General features: G+C 44.6%; 2 protein-coding genes across 4 annotated transcripts; both read right to left on the reverse strand.

The window, feature by feature from the left end:
* Nucleotides 1–3910: 3910 nt before the first annotated feature.
* On the reverse strand, nucleotides 3911–10397 carry LOC144727201 (prostaglandin E synthase 3-like). The gene is made up of 7 exons (XM_078605899.1): nucleotides 10220–10397; nucleotides 6949–7062; nucleotides 6252–6318; nucleotides 6029–6127; nucleotides 5110–5199; nucleotides 4874–4901; nucleotides 3911–4209 (listed from the first exon to the last, which is right to left on the reverse strand). The coding sequence occupies exons 1-7, from the start codon at nucleotides 10306–10308 to the stop codon at nucleotides 4205–4207; spliced, it is 492 nt and encodes a 163-aa protein (XP_078462025.1). The 5' UTR covers nucleotides 10309–10397; the 3' UTR covers nucleotides 3911–4204.
* Nucleotides 10398–15014: 4617 nt separating this feature from the next.
* LOC144727396 (nascent polypeptide-associated complex subunit alpha-like) lies at nucleotides 15015–25507 on the reverse strand. 3 transcript variants are annotated; one of them, XM_078606230.1, is made up of 9 exons: nucleotides 25236–25470; nucleotides 24077–24166; nucleotides 18025–20457; nucleotides 17429–17520; nucleotides 17084–17161; nucleotides 16366–16512; nucleotides 15913–16044; nucleotides 15489–15611; nucleotides 15015–15119 (listed from the first exon to the last, which is right to left on the reverse strand). In XM_078606230.1, the coding sequence occupies exons 1-9, from the start codon at nucleotides 25273–25275 to the stop codon at nucleotides 15105–15107; spliced, it is 3150 nt and encodes a 1049-aa protein (XP_078462356.1). In that variant the 5' UTR covers nucleotides 25276–25470; the 3' UTR covers nucleotides 15015–15104. The 3 variants fall into 3 exon arrangements, with proteins under 3 accessions (XP_078462356.1, XP_078462511.1, XP_078462439.1); XM_078606385.1 differs by lacking the exon at nucleotides 18025–20457 and having other exon boundaries at nucleotides 25412–25507; XM_078606313.1 differs by lacking the exon at nucleotides 18025–20457 and having other exon boundaries at nucleotides 25236–25479.
* Between the last annotated feature and the right edge of the window lie 5 nt (nucleotides 25508–25512).

Raw genomic sequence — 25512 nt, forward strand, 5'->3', positions numbered from 1 at the left:
TCAAGAGCCGAATGGCTCACAGGGCTATACCTAATAAATGAACTTGAATCGAGTTGCTAAAATACTTCGTGTACAAACTGCATTGCCCATATATGAAGAGGTGGGCATACGTTGTCAAGCCACGCTGAAGGTTCCAGTCGCACCTTAACAGGTGCCTGAATGCAAGGACTAAAATGTGGCAAAACCACAGCATTGAACAAGCTGGGCTTGGCCCTTATTGCTGCTCCACTTTGTCTCGTTGCGCCATGGTTTTAAGATGCTTCATGTTAAGCATTTAATGTCGTAAGAAGCTTTGGACTACAACCAGCGTATAACATTGCATCGTGTTTGCCATTCCAAAAGTGCAATGGCTACAGTATCGTGTTTATATGCAATGTCTAGTCATGTAAGTTGCATAATTTCGGACGGCCAATGGGGAAGTATTGGAGGAATACTATAGTGAATAAGTCTATTTTAACACGTAGGCTTTTGACCAATATCCATAATAGTTTGTTGGGTTTGATCACGTAAATGTGTTTTAAAACCAGACGGCCAACTAAGGTTTGTCCACATGCCAATTCGTCACGGATTGTAAATGTTGTGGCTTGGCTCTCCAACACCGGTGTGCTGTGCTCGTGACGAATTGGCACGTTCTGTTGTGACAACCCTTACTAGTTGGCTGTCGGGTGGTGGCGGGTTTTAACGGCACTTACACGATCTAACCCAAACAACCTCTAGTGAATAAGTGTTATTAACTCAAGGGAGTGAGCAAATGGTGCTCCCTGTTAAAAGTGTTTTTTAAAATAAACCCTTTAGGTATTGGAAGTTCATTATGGGTATTGGAAATCTTTTTTGGTGGCTCATTCTTGCGACAAAGGGCAATTGGCCAAACAAAAACCATAACTGACAGTGCATACATTATCAGAGTTATGCTTTTTGTTTGCATTATGACTGCAGGTATTGTGGTCAATGCAAACATGACTCCTTGTAAAAAAGGTGTCGGTTTTGTTGCCAGATAAAAGGGTAAAAAACCAATTATCATATTTTTTACTGCCAAATGAGGTTCCAATGGTGTAAGATTTGTTTCATTTTGGTAGTTCAGGCTGTGCAGTACCATTTCTAGAGGCATTCATCCAGTACGATACCCAGCCAGCAGGAAGGTAGAGAGGATGGAAACAGTTTATCATTACCTTACACTGCTAAAATGGGTATTTCCACTTTAAGAAAGTAACCACAGGACTTCAGTTTTCCTTTTATTCAAAAATGCAACATTAAACATTGTCGCTAAACAGCTTGGTGATACAGGCCTAGATAACACCGTGTAACAATTTTTTTTTGTCCCTGGGTAGTGTTTTTCCTAATTGCTTATGCCTCAAAAGTATAGAAAATGGCTATTTCCCACAAACTTTGCTTTTGTGACCAGGACAGTGATATTTAGAAATTTACCTATTTTGAATGAGAATGTGTGCATGTGTCATTCCTCTCACAGAGTCCTTGTCACAAAAGCAAAGTTTGTGGGGAATGGCCATTTTCTATACTTTTTAGGCATAAGCAATTAAACTCCTTTTAAAAAAAAGTTTTTTTAAACGGTTTTATTAACAATTTCGTTTAACTCGCGATCGAGAAGTACATCAATGGCACCTGAGACACACGACGCCTGCTTTGTGCGAGCCGATTCCACAGTTTAGGGACCGTGACCTACACAAAAATATATAATTAATAAGCCGTCCATACTAAAATTGTAATTTCTTGAAAGAAGCCAATTGATGAATTTGTAGTGACTTTTAGCGTCAGTGTACACACACGTGACGTCACTATGCGGGTTAGCGTCATTACCACGCCGGTCTACACACATGACGTCATCCCGTCTGGGAGCGGGAATGACGTCAGGGCCGGTTCAGGGGATCTGCAGGCCGTGGGTGAGGGCCACGGGGGTTGAGGGCGTGGCACTCGAGTGAACCTGGCTGAACACGTGACCGGATCAAGGTGGGGGCCAGGGGCCACCTTGGGGGCCACGTGGACAGCCGAGGAGCTTCTCGAGAGTTCTCGAAGGTGGGCGTGGCCAGGGTGTGGCTCGGACCCACGGAGGCGCATATAAGGGCCGTGTTCGAGGCTGCTCGTGTCAAGAAAGAAGACTCCTCGTGAAGAAGAGTCAAGCCTCAAGTCGGCGTGACCAGCAAGTAGCCCTCCTGGCTTGGTCACGCGAGTCGTATGCGAGAATCAGTGTTAGCGAGTGATGGTGTGTGTTAGCGAGAATAGGTCGGTGGTCACCACCCTATGTGAAGTGTTACGTTAACAATAAAGTGTGTTGCCTCCCAATAAGTTGTGTGCCCCATAATTCGAGCCCATTACAAATTAATGATGATTTTGATACGGGCATGCGTTGTCACCGGATCTGAGTACGTGTGCAAAATTTCGAATTGATTGAACAGGGAGTAGACTAAATTTTGATGACAAGATTTGACCACGACAAACAGGATTCGAGTTAAATAAAACCATTGAATAAAACCGTTCAAAAATAACACTACCCAGGGACAAAGATTGTGTTAGTGTAATCTGGTGAGAACTCAAACTATACTTTAACAATGGTAAAACTAAGGTCTTGAGTAAACTGAATTCTGAGGGTGTACAACATTAACATGAATAATTACAACAGTACTTACACTATATAATGTAAATGGTTGGGAAATACGTCAATACCCATGCATGTTTTAACTGGCAGACCAGCTGGCAGGCCAGACACCTGTAACTGCCTAACTGGTCAGCCCTTTAATACTTCTCTTGAGCGTGGGCATTGACGTTTGACCGATGACTCATGTCTCTATAAAAACCGAGGAAATGCATATCGAATGCAAAGGATGCCTAATGTGGCGTCTCGGGATTTGCCAGGTTGCCTTGGACTGAAAAGCCACCGCAGACTGCAATTTTACTCATGATGCCCTTCAAGAATGACTGATGGATAATGGGCGAGGTGTAGAGATGTGCACCTGGTCCAAGAGGTGGTACCCCTCTGAGAATGATGAGCACAATGTCGGAAAGGTTGCCGCATTTGTTTGAGACGTTAGACCGACCGACGGATTATTTTGTAACGGACTGGAAGCTCAAAAAGTGAACGTAAAGTTTTATAACCCGCAACATCCTGCAAACATTTTGCATATGTGTGTGTATGTATAACCGCAGCCAATTCTAAAAACACTGGCTTTTAGGAATGTAGTCGGAAATCCAGCTGATTGCATTCAACTGTGTAGCGTGTTAAGAAAAATAATGATCAATTTGTGACCCTGGTGATGGCTCCAAGTAGCTTCTCCTGGGAAGAGTGCTCAACCAGTGCACTAAAAAAATGTATACCCATATCCTCTTTTCAACAATACTGGCCAGTGTTTACCCTCTTTTTTCCCACCTGTTGCTACCTTAGGGCGGAAGAGGTGTATATGTTGCCCCTAAAGCATTGAATACGTATGTTGAACTTCTTTTGCACCTTGATCATCTCTGTTGATTGCAGCGCATATTCAAGTTATCTAAGCAACCGATAGTACTGCAAGTTTCCTCAATTAACTATTTTATTCCAGATTTGAAGCTTTCGTGACTGCAAGGAATCATATTCTTAGGTTTTTTCGGTAAAGTCACGTAGGTAAAACATCAAAATTAATGAAAATAAAATCAAATAAAAAAATCACGACGTTTCGGAGGCAACACAAGTCTCCGTCATCAGGTGGGACCGTCACAGCCGAATTAGCTGCATCAAGGCTAATTCGGCTGTGACGGTCCCACCTGATGACGGAGACTTGTGTTGCCTCCGAAACGTCGTGATTTTTTGTTTTATTTGATTTTATTTTCATTAATTTTGATGTTTTACCTACGTGACTTTACCGAAAAAACCTAAGAATATGAACTATTTTAATTGGTGGCCTCTTAAAGGACTACACTATTGTTTTCGGTTTAAATTGATGGCGCTCGATATAGTTTTGCAGGATTATTTGTTATACTTGGTTGAAGCATAGTCTTTTACTGAAATATGTGCGATTATAAACAGCATAGAATGTGCTGTGAATTAATAGTGGCTTATATCGAATAGTGTACATTGTTTAAGAGTGTCTACAATGTTTTTCTTTGATTCTGAATAATAGGTACTATGGGAAGGGTATTTCTATGACATTTTTCTTGAACGTGAACCCTCGAAGCACAGACGAGTCGCTGCAGGAAGCATGCAGTATTCTCAAAGTTTTCAATCTGAAGAGAAAACAGGACATTTCAAACTTCAGAGCATGCTTGCAAGTATTTCTGCTGACTGTGTAGACATTGACCCTGATAAGCATTTTACAAATATTTAGCAGATATAATGATGGGCAAAAGGCTCGTTTTTTATGAAAGTAAGAGAACATCAAACAGGAAAAATAACGACCATGAAATGTATTATACATGTTAGAAAACCAGACATTGGTAAATACTGCAATGGCATAACTTTTAGGACCATGTTTTGTGTATTCTGGAATTTTAGTTAATCGGTTGATAAATTAACAACCCAGCAACATGACCTTTAGCATGCCAATTACATCAACTAATTTTTTCTGCCATTATTAGTTTTAATCTAGATTTAAAAGTTTGTAAATTAACTATTCAAACACACACTATATTTGTACCACAGGGTGTTGTAATCATCAACTATGCCACCGTTATGTACTCCATCTCCTCGGAGCTAAACACTACATTACCCCACTTTTCATTTGAGGCCGTTTGTTTTATCCTGTTAACCAATGATATATTTAAAATAAAAGTGCTACATTGCCATTATTATTATCATTAAAGCTCCAGTCACGGTTATGTATGTGTACAATGCTTTGTAAGTAACAACATAGCAAAATGCAACTCTTGTGAAAATTCTAAAATCACTTGCCTTCGTCATCACTGTCGGGAAACTCCCCCTAGAAAACAGAGGTGACAGATCGAATTAACACATATTTCATATACCAGTGAGAATAATAACGTGTTTTGAAATCGATATTTTTTGTATACTTTGCCATTTTCTGAGAATTCTTACGATAAGATGTGTAGTTGCACAGAAGAGCAATGATTCTAAGATGGTGTGCACATTTGAGGCGAGGATGAGTGAAGTGTTGGTGCAGAAATTACATCAGACATGTCATTGAATTTTGCCAGGTCATCTCCCGAGTCATCCTCCCAGTCTTTCCAGTTGCCAAAGTCCACGCTCAGCCAACTCAACTGGACATCCACAAGGACATACAGAAAGTAACAAGTAAACCCGTAAAAACAAAGTTTTTCACTATAAATCCTTTATATGCGTGGCGGCTAGAGTCCTCTCGTCCTCTGGCTTGAGATGGCTGCCACCTATGGGTCAGATGATTGCATGGCAGCATTAAGCAATTGGTAATTAAATCTAATATTTTTGTCCTAAAAAGTGTAAAATTTTGGAAAAAATGTTTCACAAACATGAATTGACACGCACGAGTCTGTGTGGAAAATGTCAGCTCGATTGGATCACGGGAAGTGGGTTAAAAAACGAAAGATTTGCACGGTCCTAAGCAAGCAAGTGAACTTAATATAAAGGATTTAAAAATACATCGTTAAATACATTTTCAAAGCAGAAATCTACCAAGTGTAACCACCTACGTGTCTTTCACCATTTGCGGTAACAGCCTTTTCACTTTGTTTTACTTTGTACTTCATTGGCAGTATTTTGATGACATACACAAGCGCCTATTCGCTCAATAAAACGTAAGGTGGTGCTTATATCCATTAGAGGTCGTGAACCAGTGTGTAAAAAGTGAGAACGCATTTCCACGTGGCTTTTGGTAAGATAAACCTGCATGTGTAGAAGTTTAAGTAAACCTTGTTATGACCTGTGTGTTTATCTTATCTTAAAATAAACGTACCGCAGAAATAATCCATTCGCGCAGCAAGTATTAGGCAGATTATTATACTGCAGGCATGACAAGACCGTCAGACTGTCATGCCTACTTGTAGGATAAACAAAACCTTAGTGTTGTTTACATTCCCCTGCTCGTGTGCATTCTCACATGCGGAACCATACCTTAGCCTTATCTTTGGTCAGTCTTGGCCAGGACTTTCCAGAACTCTTTTTTGTAAGGATGCATACCACTGTCCGATCAGTTCTTTTGTGACTCGATTTCTGTCGCAATGGCACAATTAGACATTTCAGCAGATTGGACACCATTCTTGGGTGTGTAGCCCAATAAATTCATACAATTAATCAAGAAAATACTAGGTCGCAGTCATCCGATGTTTACACTTACCGAAATCGTAATTTTGTCGTACAGCTCAATTACATTCAGGAAACTTCTGCAATCGCTCCCAAGACAGCTGGAAAATATCAGCAGTTAAAACATGAGTATATTCACTTCCTGCCTCCATACTATTAAGTCAATAACAAATGTACTTTGTCAATTACTATATTACCTTCATGCTATTTATATTTTACAGTAAGGTATATCCAACATAGGGCCAATACAAACTGCACCGTATTTTTATTTACAAAAACTATGTGGGCAACTCTGTATATATTTGAAATGTATTTATTGAATGAATAATATATATAAATGCACTTTAATAATTAACACTTCTTTTGCAACACTGCCAGTGCCTGGTCCTCTGGCAGTAATAGAATACACATTTTCACATCTGTAAATCAAGATGCATACATAGGCAAATGTTATTAAAGTTCTTTGTTTGATACCACTCATTGTTACCCAATGCCTGTTAATCAAAATCTGATCTCCAAATTCACAGTGCACTGCACTTTGCCACCACTCCACTCATTAAAGGGAATTCGGTGCATCCAAAGTTCCCTACGTGGTCAAATTCCCCACGTATCAAATGTGTAAAAATTAGGTTTTACCAGACGAAAACATGAAATGATCTGTAAAGTGATTCATTCTAGATGGTGGGCTGCGCTGTAATGCAAGAGCGGGAGCCTGGCTTCTCACCGCGTACCTGAATGTGATTTTGTCCTCTTCGTAGTTGATATTCACGCGGTTGCTGTCAGCCACACAGAACTCCAGCACCACACAGTCACGTCGATCGTACCACTTGGTCTGTATGGGGATGCTGCAGCACACACCCAGGTTATATATATACACCACGTACAGGGACTCCTCTACTTACGAACGAATTAGGTACCAGAGGTCTGTTTGTAAGTCCAAGCTTACTCCTGTCTATTCCAAGCGTGTACGGCATGTACACTAAACACGGGGAATGGCTTTAAAAGTTGTATAATCTCCTGTAGATTCCACTGGTTCTTCATGTTCCGCAGATGTAGATGCTACCACCGCCATCTATCGCGCGGCGGTTGAACTTACGACTCGGTCCAAACAGCCAAGTGGACATACATTCACAGACATGAACAGGTTTGTTCAGGTTTGTGAAATTTTGTGAGTCGAATGTTCTTAAGTAATGGAGTCCCTGTACATATGTAATGAGCAACTTCCACGACACGTCGTAAAGAGGGTACGTCTTCTTCGTCACACTGGGCACAACACAGGCCAACACTGTTTCTTCCTCTCACTGAATATAACTCTAGGCAATAACCTCTACTGGCTACACACGCACAGCCGATCACTCAGCGGGGTCTCCTCGCCTTCACTCGTCTCCGCCGCTGGCTGACGGCGTGACGAGGACGGCGATGGAATCCACGCAGGAGATCTTCCACGTGGCCGGACGATGGAGAGAGATGTCGGTGAACAGCGACACGCCAGGATACAGAACCCACACGAGCCCCGAGTCCGCTCCCCCTTATATCCCCCCAGGCGTGGCTAAGCCCCGCCTCCGGCCACGCCCTCTCGTGGAACCTTCCAGCAGGTTCCCGGAGCATCTCGGCTAACCCCTCCTGTTACCTTTGCCCCAGATACGCCTCCTTCCCTGATTGGCTGTTACCTCTGTGGCTGTACCCGTGAAATCCTTCCCAGGCCAGCAGGTGTCACTTTGTCATGTCAGCAGGTGTAACCCTGTCATTACACATTACCACGAGGGTTGCCGCAACATGGCGATACTATTACGGTAAACATGCCAATGTTGGTATGTGGTTGGAACCGTTGGGTCATCGTTAGCCCAACGTTGGCCCAACGTTGGCACGTTACATGTTTACTGGGATGATAAACGGTTTAAGGCCCATGGTAATGAAACGTTTTCTGGATACATTGACAGCACGGTGGTTTTACGACGTCAACATTTTCAGACAGCATGCAAGCTGGCGATTGGCGTTGTGGATTGTAAAGCCGTAACGATTACCAAGGACTTATGTGCTAGCGGGTTTATTTTGAGTGGCGTGCTGCAGTCGAATTAGGTTTTTACATCAATGCACATTTGTAATTATAAGTACCACCACTACGACTACTAGCTACGATACCATAGCACAAACTCAGAGTGTAAATGTGAAATGAAATACAAGTAGAATATGAAGGGGAAACTGATATTATAGTAATTGTCATATCGTGAAAGGCAATATCGTCGCTACATTGATAAATTACCAGAAAGAAACTTCCAGATCTTGGCGATATCACGTTTTGCTTCAAGCTTTCTTTTTTGCAAGATTTGTTCATCAACAATTAAAAAAATCTAACACGATTAGCCATGTTTGTGTCAACTTGCCAATGCGATATTTCAATGCATTTATACTATGGCTGGTACAATTAGAATTATGGTGTTTCATACAAGTTCATTCACAGAGCCACCGCCATTAGTACATCACACAGTCCATGTACTACTGTATCTATTAAAACTATTCACTGCAGAATGACTACCAATCTGCAGAATTACAACACAATATGGAGTAGAATATCTGCCAATAAATTACGGCAAGTTAAAATACTGCATACAGTACATGATTATGAAGGCAATAAGCCAGTACTACACACCACACAGTACTGGTTCATCTCTCAGAATCTCTACTTATCACATGGACAAGTATAATTGTACCCAATACTGACCTACATCGACACTACAGCCCTACGATGACACGACTGCAACATTGACCTACATTTTTCCACACAAACACAATTCCCCATTTGGCCTTTTACCAGATTGTTGGGGCAAGTGCTGTTCGCGTGCACCTATGAAGACCGGCACGGTACGCGTGTGAGTCTGTGGGTGGCCAGCACCACGCCCGGCCGCCTTTGTCTCCCCCCGAGTGATATTTACGCATCGCACCAGGTACTAATTTGAAGGTCGAGTCGACCTAGAGTAAGGTTACCGGTTATCAGATAACTGGATTTCGCTATCGAAAGTTGATCGCGAGCGAGAATCCAACTCGGGTTCGGTGGCCGGGTTCAAAGCAGGGTGCGCTAACCACTGCGCCACCGCTCCCCCTCTTCCACACAGCAGCCGCCGTTCACCACGCCGGCCTGTGCCAGGCTAGGTGCATCTCGGGGCCACCTAGCGAAGTGTGGACGGCGCACACAGTCGGCGTGTTCACGTTTGCGAGGGACAATGGGTTATGGCCAGGTAACGACCACGACCACACACAGTACGGACCCAGCACTGGCAGTAAACACAACACACAACGCGGACTAACAGCACCTGACAGCAGCAGCAACAACAACAACAGCCGTCATTCGTCACTAAGCGGCGGTGACGTCCCCACGGCGCTTGTGCCAGGCTAGGTGCACGTTGAGGCTATCACGTGAAGTGTCGAACGCCCGCTGGCAGGGAGGTCACGGGGCAGACCCAGCAGGTGCCACGGGTCGACTGACCGAGACGAGTGGCCGATGCACCACCTGTGGCCCCTACTGTGCCAACTTGCTGCGCTTTAGCCACCCGGCGCTCCGCTCGTTGTTGTGAGCGTCGCTCATCCGCCCTCCGTTGTTGTTGGAGGGCGACTGCCTCCAGCTGCCCAGTAGCGTCCTTCACGAGCCTCCTCCACAGAGGCCGATCTTGACACCGCTGGTACCAGTCATCGGCAAGTCCACTCAGCTCCACGTCCTCCTGCACCACATCACTCCATCTCTTCTCTAGCCCGTGCCTCCTGTACCACATCGCTCCATCTCCTCTCTAGCCCGTGCCTCTTGTACCACATCACTCCATCTCTTCTCTAGCCCCACTCGATCCGGCCGAACAAAAGCTGTCGATGCACGCGGTGGCTGGGCCATGCGGGCAACATGGCCCAGCCAACAGCGCCAGATCTCGCACACAAACAAACACACGAACACACGACAACAGCGAAGAACGGGGCCCACCGAGAGGACGCCCCGAGTCTCTGCTCGCCCATTACCTGTCCGATCGATCGTCTCCCTCGCAATCCATGGCTTCGCCGATCACCTCCGAGCGAGCGGGCGTGATGGTGGTGGTGGTTGCTGCCATTGACGCCGGTGTTCGTTCGGTGGACGAGGAGGGCCGCGGTTTGTGCTTGGGGCTTCGAGACGAAGGGCGGGTGCGGGTGGAGAGTTGGGGAGGGGGGTGGTGATTGGAGGGGAGAGGCGGTGAGAAAGGGGGGGGGCAGAGAATTTCCAGAGACTTCGATGGAGAGCGGCCCCTGCTGGTGCTAGACAGCCGCAACATCGGTGGGGGGGAGGGGGGGAAGGGGGGAGACAGCGACTCCTGCTGGCTTGGAAAATCAACAACTTTAACAGCCATAATGAATAATTGTTTTTTTATCCTTCTATCTGGCAACAAAACTGACACCTTTTTTTTTACAAGGAGTCATGTTTGCATAAACCACAATACCTGCAGTCATAATGCAAACAAAAAAACATAACTCTGATAATGTATGCACTGTCCTTGAAGTTGATTGGTCCACACCCGAGACAGCTTTCCTTAGAGCCTAGTCTCACGTGGGTTGGACCAGATGACGCCAAAAGGCGCACAACTCAAAGACAATGCACCATCACAGTATGAGAGCTCGGGCTAAGCATTTACACCATTGGAACCTCATTTGCCAGTAAAAAATATGATAATTGTTTTTTTACCCTTCATTTGGTCCAACCTATGTGAGACTTGGCTCTAACGAAAGCTGTCTCGGGTGTGGACCAATCAACTTCAAGGACAGTGCACATTATCAGAGTTATGTTTTTTGTTTGCATTATGACTGCAGGTATTGTGGTCTATGCAAACATGACTCCTTGTAAAAAAAGGTGTCAGTTTTGTTGCCAGATAGAAGGGTAAAAAAACAATTATCATATTTTTTACTGGCAAATGAGGTTCCAATGGAGCCATAATGAAGTGGGTAAATGTATAAATGTTGTGTCGTTAAACCCGCCACCACACGACACAGACAATTAGTGAGCAGTTTGTCACGTAAACAGAACGTGCATATTCTTTACTGGATACAGCACCACCGGTGTGTTGGATAGCCAAGCCACAACATTTGCAAACGTTTCGCTAGTAATTACAACCAGCTTCATCAGGCGACAGACAGATTTGTGGAGAAGTCCACCTGTTTCGTTCCTTAAACAGAAGGGTAGATGTGATGTGTGTGCGCTCTTTGTGCGCGAAGTGGGTAGGGGGGGTAATGCATGCATATTTATATAATGCATATTTATAATGCATATTATATAATGCATATAAATATTATGGGTATCCATTGACAAACCTTACCAATTGGTTATGTCGGGTGGTGGCAGGTTTAACGACACATTTATATATTCTTGGTTCTTTCGGTAAAGTCACGTAGAAGGAAAATAACCGAAAGAACCAAGAATATGAATCTCTGCAGTCACGAAATCTTCGAAATCGAGACACATGTATATATTTACGCGATTTAACCCAAACAAAAAAACCTGTATTATGGATAATATTGGTTGCGAAAGCCAGCGTGTTAAACTAACTTGAACATCATCATCGCCAATAACCGTACAATAAAATGGGACCTTTTTTAGCCAGTATCAAAAGTATGGGGAAAAAAACTAAAATAGGTCTTAATCTTTCTGCCATTAAAACAGGGGGTGTTAAAATGTTCAAACACCTCTTGCAATAATTAAAGTGCTGCATTAACCACGCGTACGTGTGGTGTGCATGCAAACAAAAACGTGCTCTGATAATAATCATTATATATGGCATCGTCTTTGAAACTGATCGGGCTCCACCAGAGGCAGCAGCCTTCTTCTTGAGGGCCCAGGCTCTTCTCATCACTGGCAGAGCAGAGAACGCCAAAAGGCGAGCAGCTACATAATTGTTCACCACAAGTACGTGTGGGTAATGCAGACATGATTCCTTGCAAAAGGTTTATATAACACCTGTTTTTTTGCCAACAAGTGTAAAACCTATTATGATTTTTTTTCAAAACATACAATACTCTGTACTGGATTGTACGTGAATGTACAGGTTGGTTTCAGATGTCTTGTGACCCTTTAACATTGTTTTTTTTCTCTCTCTCTCTCTGCTTATCTTAGACAATTATAATTGTCCGTTGTACAGACCTACAATGGCACGCCACATTGACTGACATTGCCACAAACAGAATTCCCCATTTGGCCTATATCATCATATTGGTATCCATTATGATTAGATAATTAAATGACGATTGCAAGCCATAGATAGTTTTAAAAAAATTAACATGGACTTGTATAACGGTTGTTTAACACAGGATAAAAAGGGCCCCAAAAAACCCAACCTTTATTTGGGGGAAGTGGCCACGAACAAACCGCGAAATGCAACCCACGTCGTGGACCGTGGTAAATAGAATCAGAATATTTATTTTATACTGGAGGAATCCGATGAGCTATCAAGCTCTTTTTTTTCCTCCCACGGGGGAACGACACGACTCATCCCCTGGAGCCGTCACGTCGTGGCGAGCAGACATCGACATTGGCTTCCATCTAGCTCCTGAACTTAGTGCTCCTGCCCAGCATACGCAAGAATAGAATGCATAGTGACTAAATGCGACCGAATTGCAGGACTCTGTACATACATATTGGACGTATTTTACTGGTAGGAACCTCTGGTTACACCAGCCCACAGGGGATTATTCTGTCCGTCGTGCAGGGAGGGGCTGGGTGGGGAAGGAGGGGCTGGGTGGGGCTGGGTGGGGAAGGGAGGTTGGGGAGGGGCTGGGTGGGAGAGGTGCGGCTGGGTGGGGAGGGTGGGGGGTGGTGCCCTTATAAAACTCAACGTTTAACCTACTCAGGCCGGCTTGTGCCCGCCCTCACAGTCGGGCATATTTGCGGAATACACAACGCCACCGTTGACCCTGGCCATTGACCGAGCAACCCAACGTTCCTACCAGCTCCCTCCGCAGGAATGTGTTTGATATGCGAGACGGTCATGCAGCGTGTGTAGCAGGTACTTGAACTTCGGGTGGGGAGTCGACAGCACGGACGGCTGAAGGAAATGATTCCAGGCGACAGGGACAGCAGAGAATGAGCAACTATCAACTAAAATCTGAAAACAGGGAGCCATGATTAAGTTATATTTACAATAATATAGTAGCGTACTTGAGCACCCTTTGTTAACCCACTACCGGATGAAAGCCTGCCCAGGCTGGCGGGAAATGGTGGGAGTGTGGGCGAGCATACTTCACCACGCTGGTAATTCTATCACTCGCCACTGGTACGAAGAAAATAAACAAGTGTGCTGCGTGGTGGGTCTGGCACTGTATATTACACCACAGGCACCACGAATACTAGCACGAGTACTTTATCATCACATTAAATCGTACATTTACGTTCAGGCATATCTAATCATAAAGCCACCAAGTTCCGTTAGCCACCAATGGCCTTGCATTTGAAATACAGCAATTACCGTTGTTATTGCGCAAAGCTGTGCACCCAACAGGAATGTATCCAACGATGAAGACAAATCTGGCTGTCGCCTGGTGAAGATAGTTGTAATTACTGGCGAAACGTCGTACTGATTGTAAATGTTGTGGCTTGGCTCTCCAACACACAGGTGTACTGTATTCGTGACAAATTGGCATGCTCTGTTTACGTGACAACCCTTACTAGTTGGCTGTGTCGGGTTGTAGCGGGTTTTACCGAGACATTTATATATTTACGCGATATAACCCAAAAACCTCTGGATATTGGTCGCGAAAGCCGACGTGTTAAGATGAAATGTTTAGAATTTTAAGTCAACATTTATGCACAATTGTGATAATTGGCAGAGCTAAATTCCAGTTCATGGAAATACAATATATCAACGGTAGGGATGCCACCTATTCGTTGTTTGTAATTCAGTCTTGTTGAGAATAGGTTTTACTTTTTTCATGTCTGCATGATTCCTTGTAAAAGGTTTCAGTTTGGTGTTTAACATCTCAACACCTGTTTCGTTGCCAGAAAAAAGGGGAAACATTCTCATTTTTTGGTACTGGCAAAGGAGGTCCCCATGTCTTGTTTTGGCGACAGAAATGGATTTGTACCGAGATCGTGGTATTAACTTTATTAAAATGTGGCAGTTTTGATATATCCGAGGCTGAGAAATGTCCAGGTTTGGTCTGCGGAAAAGGTTGGAACTCAACTCCGACTACCAGTTTTTCACATGTGGCCAGTAATGACCGAATTTATGAAAATAGTGTAAAAATGTACATCAGTGTATCAACCCAACACATTTGCAAATTGCTTTGTAAACCTTTGTAATGGTTTTCTATGCAATAAAAGTGTACATTATGAAACTGTTAGCAGCCCATGTAAACTCATCAGTTATTTCCTCAGTGTCGTGATCAATCTAGCTGATCTCACCAGTGGTCATCTTATAGTTAATTTGTCCATTTCTCAATCTTGACCATCAATCGTGCCTTGTAGGTGGTCCTGCCCAAGCTAGATCCATTTGAAGTCAATCACTCCTTCATACGTAGTCCGATCCGCGTTTGCTTGGTGTCGTTCAAACCAATCACCTCTCCACATTTCTTAACTTTTCAGATTTGGTTCAATTTCCCATTTACAATCCATGTCATCGCATTGTTTCCAAAAACCCTCACTCACCTATAATATAGTGTAAATGAACTGGATAAAACATGACATGGGACACCTTGAAAATGTCAACAAAAAATGACTTTTCATTGTTTAGCTGGTGTCCCATTTTATTCAAGTTGAAACACAGAAGTGATGTACATAAAACGAGTCGCACAATGTAAATAAATGTGATAATTTTATTTAGATACAGCTCAATGCAAACGGCGCCAAACCTTTCCTGGCATTACTCTACTGTTGTCTTCTTGGCAGCAACTACATTGTCAGCTCCTGCAAAAAAAAACACATTTGGATATTGAAACAATGTAGAAATAAAGTTTTTAAACCGTGTCTTATCAAATGCAGTCATATTTTTGAGAACATTGTGTCATCAACTTCACCTTGTTTATTTGGGCTATAAAAATTACTAAGTTATTGTTTAACTCTAAGAAAGCTTTCTGGGGGAAATTTGACAATTGCTATGGCCACTGAAGGTGTTACATAAATGTAAAATTTCAACCTAATAAAAAAATACATTCTTCACTGCTTTGTAATTTAATTGTCTTATTTTCAAACTGAACATTGGACAACGTGAGCTTTATTTCACGATAACAGCGATAAAAGTGGAGCAATGCACTTTAGGCCACTGCATTAACATACCATGATGGCATTGACTATGTCGTTGCTGTTGTTTTTGAGCGCGCGCACAGCCTTGGAGCGAGAAACATTGGCCTGGGACATCACAAGCTCAATGTCCTTGGCCTCCACCCCTCCCTCGTCAACCTGCAGCCAGCACAAACATCCATAATACAGGTTTTTTAAGGGTTAGATCGCGTAAATATACGTGTCGTTAAACCAGCCACCGCCCGACACAGCCAATTAGTAAGGAATGAGTTTGTCATGTAAACAGAACATGCCAATCGTTCCTAGTACAGCACACCGGTGTGTTGTGAGAGCCAAGCCACAAGAAAAATGTAAGAATTTTAATGAAGATGTCACTTTTACGGCAATCGTCAGTGTAAAATATAAACTAAATTTTATATTTGCATTGCAGACGTGTACGTAGTTTGAGGAACAAACATACCTCATCTTCCTCTTCACTCTCTTCCTGCACTGGTGCTGGCTGCACCCTCTCCTGCACACCTGGTGCTGCCTCCCCTGGCACCTTGAACTTCTCAGCAGCTGCCATCTGCGCCTGCTGTGACAAGTCTTCAATCTGTACGCGGGGGGCGCAGCGTTCAAGGTCAGTGTTGGCAAGTGGCAGCTTATTCAAACGCACAAATACCAACAGCGAGGACAAGGCGTTAGCATTTTAGAACAAGGCGAACAAAAAAAACATTATTTGGTGAACAATGCCTGCAGATTTGCATGTAAGGCAATGATAGTTTATGTTCTCTATAAAAAACACGCGTTTATAAATCACTGCAAATATAATAAGCAGACACATGCATATGATAGAATGTTAACTATTTCACAATAATGATTTTTACATGTAAAAAAATAAAATAAAAAACACGCGATTAAAATGTTTTATCACCTTGGCCTCTCCGAAGACAATGTACGTGTCTGAAGCCGGGCTCTTGAAGACATCGGGCTTGGTGATGACAAAAAGGATGTTCTTGGACTTCCGGATGGTGACGCGGGTCACTCCCGCTACTTGCCGCAGACCCAGCTTGGACATGGCCTGCCGTTATCGAAGAGAAAGCAGCACCATCGTCGCAATCACTGACAATTGCCATTTATTTGTAAATGTCGACCAAAAAAACATTCCAATCACAATACAAAAAGCAAAAATCATATTTACCAATCCCTCGGTTGTCTCACAACAGTGTAATACTTACAAGTGTTAATTGATTATTATGTAGCTGCTCACCCCGAGCTCTCATTACTCTGATAGTGCGTTGTCTTTGAACTGTGCGCCTTTTGGCGTCATCTGGTCGAACACCATATGAGACTAGGCTCTAAAGAAAGCTGTCTCTGGTGTGGGCCAATCAGTTTCAAGGACAATGCATAAATTATCAGAGTATTGTTTTTTGTTTGCCTTTGACTGCAAGTATTGTGGTTAATGTAAACATGATTCCTTGCAAAAGGTGTCAGTTTTGTTGCCAGAAAAAAGGGGAAAATCCTATTAGTGCTTATTATGTGTTTATCCACCATTGTCATTTGCAGTTCCTTTGTAATGTGACGCTTCTTTGTTGAAAGCCTTTTTTTTATGAATCGGTGTCTCCAATGTTACACTGCAAAGCTGTTCTTACCTTGCGAGCTTTCTTCTCGCTGCGGCTCTGCTTGGCTTTGCTGACCATCTCTTCATTGAGCTCTGCAGCAGCTGCAAGCTACACATCACAAAAGAGTGTTTATTGCCTTTCCAGTTGAAAAGCGCATTACTTAATTTTGACTATTCATGACTATTAGCTGTAGCTCATGTGAAAATTATCTGCGTGATGAACAAGTCATAAAAACTTCAGTTATACATTATCAACATGTTTTTACAATAATCCACAACCTTGGCAATAATTCAGAGCTTATTTTTTTTTACATAAGTTACAAATAAACAATCTCGACATAAAAAAAGTTGTATCCCTTTGCAAACAATCACTAACCTGAGCCTGCTGCGACTCTGACTGCAAGGTTTTGTCCGTTCTTTCTTCCAGTTCAGGAATGGAGTCATCGCTGTCCGAGTCTGTCCCAGAGCCTTTAGGGAAACATTGTACCAGAGGTTAGGAAGATGACAGGATACCAAATGGACTCAAAGCCAAACAGTGGAATTAAGTATTAGTGCAAGTGAATAAAAACCACACAAAATGGAAATATTAATAACTCGATGTGCATGTTAACAATCTATATCAACTCTCTAAGCAACTAAAACAGAGGGAAAGCAAACGTTGCTACATCTATGTCGGCTATGTAGACAAAAAAACAAGCCATGTGGTGATAAAGAACCATTTGCCTTCCACACCAAAATCATGCACAATGTCTTTCAGCCAGCAGCCCAGTTACAGTGCTCGAAAAAGAAAAAAGGAATAGATGTATTATGAACATGTTTGGCTTGAAAAGCACATGGGCATGTTCTAATATGTTAACAAAGAATCCATAAAAAAACACACACATTAGTAATGAAATTCATTCAAACGTTATGAATTTGCACTCTGCAAGCAATTACACGCCAAGTGCACCAAAACAGCAGTAGTACAAGTACCCTTGTCTTTGATAATGACGGGTTGCTTCACTACAGCTGGCTTCAGGGTGGGCCCACCATCCAGAACTACAGGGGTTTCTAATATTGTATGGTCTGGGCCGTTGTCCTTGACTGGAATGAGGGGGGACAGTTCATCTTCAATGGTTGAAGGTACCACAGGGGCAGCAGGAGAGGAAAGGTTGGTAGCTGATGCTTTTTCAGGTTTTCCTTTAGGAGACTTTGGAACTTGTACTTTGGCCTCAGCTTTAGATTTGGTGCCTTTAGCATGGAGCTCTGGTGTAGCCAGGCTCGGGTCAGGCTTAGACTTGGCTTCGGATGCCTTATGTTTAGCATTTTGAGCAGGAGGCTTAGGTTGGTCTTTCTTAGACTGAGTCTCTGAGTCAATTTTCTTAGACTGGACTTTAGCAGCTGCTTTTTGTTGCGGTTCAACTGGTGGAAGTGGTTCATGTGCAGATTGTATAGACTGGGCAACTGGGGCAGTTAACTCATGAACAGCTGATTTTTCGTGAACCTCAGGGGCTGCTACTTTAGCCTGGGCCTTGGGAGCAGTTGATTTAACCTTGGCTTTTGGGTCAGTTGGTTTAGCCTCGGCCACTTCTTGAGTGGATTTAGCCTCATTATCAGCTGGTTTGGCCTGGACCTCAGGGGAAGCTGGTTTGGCCTGGACCTCGGGGGTAGCTGGTTTGGTCTGAACCTCGGGGGAAGCTGGTTTGGCCTGAACCTTGGGGGTAGCTGGTTTGGCCTGAACCTTGGGGGTAGCTGGTTTGGCCTGGACCTCAGGGGAAGCTGGCTTAGCCTGGACCTCAGGGGAAGCTGGCTTAGCCTGGACCTCGGGGGCAGCTGGTTTAGCCTGGACCTCAGGGGCAGCTGGCTTAGCCTGGACCTCAGGGGAAGCTGGTTTAGCCTGGACCTCAGGGGAAGCTGGTTTAGCCTGGACCTCAGGGGAAGCTGGCTTAGCCGAAGTCTCAGGGGCAGCTGGTTTAGTCTGGACCTCAGGGGAAGCTGGTTTAGCCTGGACCTCGGGGGCAGCTGGTTTAGCCTGGACCTCAGGGGAAGCTGGTTTGGCCTGGACCTCAGGGGCAGCTGGCTTAGCCTGGACCTCAGGGGAAGCTGGTTTAGCCTGGACCTCAGGGGAAGCTGGCTTAGCCTGGACCTCAGGGGAAGCTGGTTTAGTCTGGACCTCGGGGGCAGCTGGTTTAGCCTGGACCTCAGGGGAAGCTGGTTTGGCCTGGACCTCGGGGGCAGCTGGTTTGGCCTGGACCTCAGGGGAAGCTGGTTTAGTCTGGACCTCGGGGGCAGCTGGCTTAGCCTGGACCTCAGGGGAAGCTGGTTTAGTCTGGACCTCAGGGGCAGCTGGCATAGCCTGGACCTCAGGGGAAGCTGGTTTAGTCTGGACCTCGGGGGCAGATGGTTTAGCCTGGACCTCAGGGGAAGCTGGTTTGGCCTGGACCTCAGGGGAAGCTGGCTTAGCCGAAGTCTCAGGGGCAGCTGGTTTAGCCTGGACCTCAGGGGAAGCTGGTTTGGCCTGGACCTCGGGGGAAGCTGGCTTAGCCTGGACCTTAGGGGAAGCTGGCTTAGCCTGGACCTCAGGGGCAGCTGGTTTAGCCTGGACCTCAGGGGCAGCTGGCTTAGCCTGGACCTCAGGGGCAGCTGGCTTAGCCTGGACCTCAGGGGCAGCTGGCTTAGCCTGGACCTCAGGGGCAGCTGGCTTAGCCTGGACCTCAGGGGAAGCTGGTTTAGCCTGGACCTCAGGGGAAGCTGGCTTAGCCTGGACCTCAGGGGAAGCTGGCTTAGCCTGGACCTCGGGGGAATCTGGCTTAGCCTGGACCTCGGGAATAGCTGGTTTGGCCTGGACCTCAGGGGCAGCTGGCTTAGCCTGGACCTCAGGGGCAGCTGGCTTAGCCTGGACCTCAGGGGAAGCTGGCTTAGCCTGGACCTCAGGGGAAGCTGGTTTAGCCTCGGGGGATGCTGGTTTCGCCAGAACCAATGCTTTAGCTGGTTTAGCCTGAGCTTCAGGGGCCTGTTTTACATCACCAGTTTTAGATAGGGCATCGGGAGTTTCTAGTTTGGGCTGGGGAATAGGTATCTGATTGACCTCAACAGAAACAGCAGATGTAATGGGTGACTCAAGGGCAGAATACGCTGCTGCTGATTTAGTGTTGGCTTCTGGAGAAGCCAGTATTGGCTGATGCTGTGCAGCAATTCCTTTACATTTGCTATCTGTAAAATCAGGGGCAAGTGACTGAGGACTGGCCTCTGAGTTAGGTACATTAGCTGCAGATTGAGAAACAGGAGGCTGAATCATATCTAAATAAGACTGAGAAGTAAGAGAAGGCTCATTGACAGCAGCAGATGAAATTGCTGCGATTGACACAGGAAAGGATTCTTGAGAAGGGGAAGGGCAAGCCTGCAGAGGATCTGGCAGAGTAGCAGCTGTAAAAGTAAACAAAAGGTACGTGTTTGAGTTAAAAGTACTTTCAAACATACAATGAAGTCAACATGTGTAAGAAATACGTAACATTTATGAGAATAAATAACATGAAACATTACGACCACATTCTAATAAGTCTCACTAGCAATGATTGACACTTTTGATTACCACTACTCAATGTACCTGTATTAGCCTTTGGACAGACACGCTCAAGAGTGGACGAGGTATGCGTGGGAAAACCTCCCACTGATTTGGAGAATCCTGTCTCAGAAGTATCCTCAGCCACAATTGGCTTGGTCAGCATTGTGGGTTCAGGGAAGGCAACAGGGTCAAGAATAGGAAAAGAAGCTTGCTTAACATGATCAGCTTTACTCAAGCTAAAAGCAGATCCACTTTCTACAGTTATGCTCTCCATGGCCCTTTGTGTTTGATCCCTACACGGGGTGGAGAGGACAAGGGCAACTGGTGCCTGCTCATGCGATGAATTTCGTTCTTCGGTTGCTGCCTTTATTTTGGACTCGGGCAATAACGGGCACACCATCCCAATGTGGCCTCCAAATGAACAATCAAATTCCAAATGCGTATTTTCACGATCCTTTTTCTGAACGGTGCCAATTTCAAGATCTGAATCCGACAAAGTTAGGCATGTATCATGCTCAAGTAAAATGTTATCTTGGTGAAAGCTTTCATTTTGCATAGTGCTATTTGATGTGGTAGCAGTCTCTGCAGTAGTTTTACTAAGTGCATCAGGCTTAAGCTTCAAAAGCACCTGCCCAAGTTTAGCATCAACAGCACTGCATGTTTCAGGTTGTTCCTTCCCACTTATCACTGTTTGAAATGATTGATAACCAGGTTTATTTAATTCTTCAGACAGTCCATGCACAGCTGAACATTCAAGTATTTCACTTTTGCTAAACATTTTAATATTGCACGCATCATTGGTATTCTTTTTCTCTTCTTGTGAACATCTTGCATCCCTTAGCACAGAATGTTTAAGTGATGATTGATTTTTATCAAAGGTTACAGTTTCATAGATTTCTGCCGGAGGCGTGGTCATTAAATTGTTCACAGATGGCGAGTAATGCCATGGGTCTGTAGTTGGATTGACTTGGTCTGCCACGTTGTTATTTTTAATATCATCCACTACAGCCTTTACAAGAAATTCAGAGCAATCTAAGACGCTGTCATCTGTGTTGCATACATCCTTTTTTGCTACATTACATGACTGAAAATCACATTCTGCAAAGTTGTCTTCAATGGCTAGAGGAACTTCATTTCCTGATATTTCCTGATTATATTCTATGTTATCCAATATGTCAACCTCGGCATCCATACTTTTGTCATCAAATGGCAATTCCTCAAGCGACGAAGACAAACGTGGTTTTGGAGAAATCACTTCATACAAACATGTGTGATCATTGCCAAAGACGTTGGAGATGTGATGATCAGATTCAATTGCATCAGGCACAAGAACACCTGATTGAGCAACTTGGTTTAAAGATGCTTCGCTGGCCAAAGCATCTACCAAACTCACTGGCAAACAAGTGTCTGCAGAACTTAAAATATTTTTGGCCTCATATTTTTCCCCAATTGCAATGTCTTCTCCTGTAGAACAATACATATGGTCGGTTAAATGACTAGAGATGCAACATTCTTGCGTTTCAGCTTCAGAGTCGGAAGGAAAATCGAGACTCTCTTTTTCTTCAAATGAATGATCTTCCGATAACAAAATTTCGTCATTTTCATCAGCTCCAACAGTCACAGAATATGCAGGCTTTTCAAGATGCGAAAAAGTGCAGGTATAGACGGATTCGTCTTCCAAAGACGTTTTGACCGAGCGATTTACTAAAGGTCTATCCAAAAAGACTCCAGAGGAGTCAACAGAACAGTCGGTGTTGCTTGATGGCACACAATGATATACAGCGTTACTAGCAGCATCAACATGACCAGCTTGAACATGTATGGTATTTATTGCAGCTGCCTCAGGCATGAAATAAGCATTACATAAAGGAATTATCTGCATTTTACTACCACTGAAAATTTCACATTTATCACAAACAGAAGTGCAAGGCAGAGTATCAACACCCTCATGTTGATCTACAGCAAAACGCTGTACCAAAGGCATTCCGGGATCTTTTTTACATGAAAGCTGGGTGCTTCTTGAAGCAGTTGTTACGTCACAACAGTTACAATCATAATCGAATGGCTGATGGCTCGTCACATACTGACGTTTTGCTTTACGTACAACTGAATCTGGAGTTTGCGCTCCACTTCTATCTTCGGCATTGAACAAAACTTCAGAGCTGGACAACTGTCGAGATCCAAATGCTCTCTTTATAGCCTTCAATGGCCTCTTTGATCGGGGTCTTGGTGACATTATTGGCGATGAAGGTGCAGTGAAGTAAAGTTCATTTTCAAAATCACAAACTTCCAACTTCATCTCTGCAAGGGCTATAGAATGTTGCTCTGTATCACTGTCTTCAGACATTATGGAAAACGAAGAAGCAATGCTGAAAAATTCATCCTTTTCTCCATCACTTACCTGGGGAAATTCTATATCTGAAGCCACAGGAGTTTCCAACTCTGACTGTATATAATCAAAAGGAATCTCTTGGAATGCAGCACTGTGAACATCAGCCTCGTCGCCTAAACAGTACGAATTACAAGATTCTGATGATGCAGACTCATTTACATCGTATTCTTCACGTTCCATGGTGGCAAAGTCTGACATTTCTTCATGCTGCATGGGGCATTCTTCAGTACAACATGAGATGTGATGATGTTCCTGGCAAAAATGAGGTGCGCAACCTTCCTCTAAACCCATTGCATGAACACAACCCCCCTGGTAGAATGGAACTTTTTGTGATGCAGTTGTGCGAGTTGGTGTTAAACTTGGACAGTTGCCATCAAGTGATTCAACACATTTAATTTCACCCGCTGCTCGAGAAGCGTGACCTGTGAGAGGGTCACGCCAATCTAAAGACTCAACAGATGAACATTCGCATGCAATGTCGCCCGCGTCAGTGTCGGGCGAGTCTGAATTGTGCCTAAGCTGGGCCACGGGAACAAAATGGTCGGCATCAGAAAGGGCGAGGAAAGATGGGGGGGATTGAGGGGCACTGGATGATGAAGGGGGTTGCATGCCTGCAACTAAACTATAAAGTGGCCTTTCTAAGCCAGAAGTATGGGCTACAGCATGCAGCAAATAAACAACAAAACAGGGAGAATTGGGTTTGTAAAACAAATTTGAACAAAAAGAGAGAAGAGGTTAGTACAAGGCCATTCATTGCCTTTTGAAATGCAAAATATATGGGCATTTTAACTTTAACGCTTCAATTCAAACTTTCCACTGTTAAAGTAGCTGTATACCAAAAGCGAATACACACAGAGAAGGGCAGTTTAATGATAGGTAAACCATTCTTCACCAGCAACTTTAAATGCTTCTTAAGTTTGGAATATTCAAACAAAAACATGGGAGTGTAAGCAATTTTTATTATCTGCGTCAAACTCGAGTACAGACGACGATCCAACTGAAGCACTGCAAGTTAATTCGATTTAAGACCAAAGTTTTTTCTTATTTTGAAAAATCACAAATGTGGTCCAATTTAACCGTACACTCACCCGATTCAACCTGAACTTCTTGCATTTGCTTAGTTTGCTGCGGCTGCTGTTCCGCAGCAAGTGCAGCTTCTGTCGTTTCGCCAGGCATTTCTGGAAATAAAACACAGACGTTACTCAGCATTCATCTGGGCAACTAATTACACCCCAAGAACTCTCTCACAGCTGCACAAAGATAAGCACTTTTTTCCCCTCGTCTCAGCTGTCGAATGCAAATACGTTTCAACTCGTTTTCTCCCGGCTCCGTTTTCAAGGATATATTTAGCCCCGCCATGGAATGTGAATAAGATATGTAACAAAAAAAAAGTTAGGCATTCGTAAAACTGCCACATCATTGACTTAAGAAACAAACAGAAAGTAGCTCTTGGGAAGAGATAAAAACGGTATTCGAGTTACTTTTAAGCACCGCGTCAAATTTCTTTCACGGCGTTTGCATTAAATTTCTTTGCGCAATGCATCAAGTGCCGGTGGCATCATTTCCTCGCCGCTGTCCCCGTATATAATTACGGCAACTGCGGGTGAACCGAATTAAGTAATCCCACACGCCCCATTAACGGGAAACCCGCGCGGTTCCTTCAACTTGGCGATGAGACGCGGGGGGTGTTGCATTACAGGCGCATATTACAGGAGCGCGGCTGCTCAAGGTTACATTGTATCTCATGCCCAGATGGGACTGTAGCTACGCGTCCCACACAAGATAAAAGGACTCTCTCATCGCTCCTGTCGAGGATTATTCCGTGCCGTGAGCGCACAAACGCCCACCATATCTCTCCTCTCCGCTACCACGCACGCCATCGTCTTCATGTTGTGTCAACCACATCCCAAACACTGCAATCGTCACGTTCCATCATTGCCCACCAACCTCCTCCAATCTCCCTCCACATTCGTCACCTTCACCGATTTCATAACCACCTTTCAACAACTTCCAACGCCCACGACCATTCACCATCACTCACCACAACTTCACCACCACCTTCTCAATGAACATATTGGCACAACACAGCCCAGCCTCACAAATCATCCTCTAATTGTCCAGGCCACCTGGGCCAAAGTATACGGGGGAGCGACCGCGACAGCTGAACACGAGGGAGGGAGGGGAGGGCAGTGGCACGAGGGAAGAAGGCAGCATCGATGAGGCCCAACGCAGGCGGCCGCGACCCACCCTGCACAACTGTCCCCAGCACCGCCGCGGAATCCGCCATGACCGAACGTGCCGGTCCTGCGGGGCGCTTCGGTGAACCGCGCCGAAAGTCACAACCACCGCCGAGACCGTGACGGGCGCCGATGGGAGCGGATGGCGACGGATTGCGTCTCAAGTCGCGGGGATCGCCAACTCACCGCGGAGCGGACCAAGTCCCTTGCCTTCACCGGCAGAAAAGAGCGCAACTTCCGTTTCCGGGTCGTACGAGAGGTGGGGGCGGGGGGGGGCGAGAAGGGGG

Source organism: Lampetra planeri, chromosome 1 (genome assembly GCF_965212315.1).
Source record: "Lampetra planeri chromosome 1, kcLamPlan1.2.h2, whole genome shotgun sequence".
Classification (NCBI taxonomy): Eukaryota; Metazoa; Chordata; class Hyperoartia; order Petromyzontiformes; family Petromyzontidae; genus Lampetra; species Lampetra planeri.

Bases quoted from the DNA above. Each gene is read 5' to 3' on its own strand.
- LOC144727201 (XM_078605899.1), bottom strand. From the start codon at position 10,308: ATGGCAGCAACCACCACCACCATCACGCCCGCTCGCTCGGAGGTGATC. The intron at 6,128-6,251 runs GTAAGTGTAAAC...CCATTGCGACAG, and splicing joins ACGACAAAATTACGATTTCG to AAATCGAGTCACAAAAGAAC. The intron at 5,200-6,028 runs GTATGGTTCCGC...GTGGATGTCCAG, and splicing joins TGACCAAAGATAAGGCTAAG to TTGAGTTGGCTGAGCGTGGA.
- LOC144727396 (XM_078606230.1), bottom strand. From the start codon at position 25,275: ATGGCGGATTCCGCGGCGGTGCTGGGGACAGTTGTGCAGG. The intron at 16,513-17,083 runs GTAAGAACAGCT...CGATAACGGCAG, and splicing joins GCGAGAAGAAAGCTCGCAAG to GCCATGTCCAAGCTGGGTCT. The intron at 16,045-16,365 runs GTGATAAAACAT...CCCCGCGTACAG, and splicing joins TTGTCTTCGGAGAGGCCAAG to ATTGAAGACTTGTCACAGCA.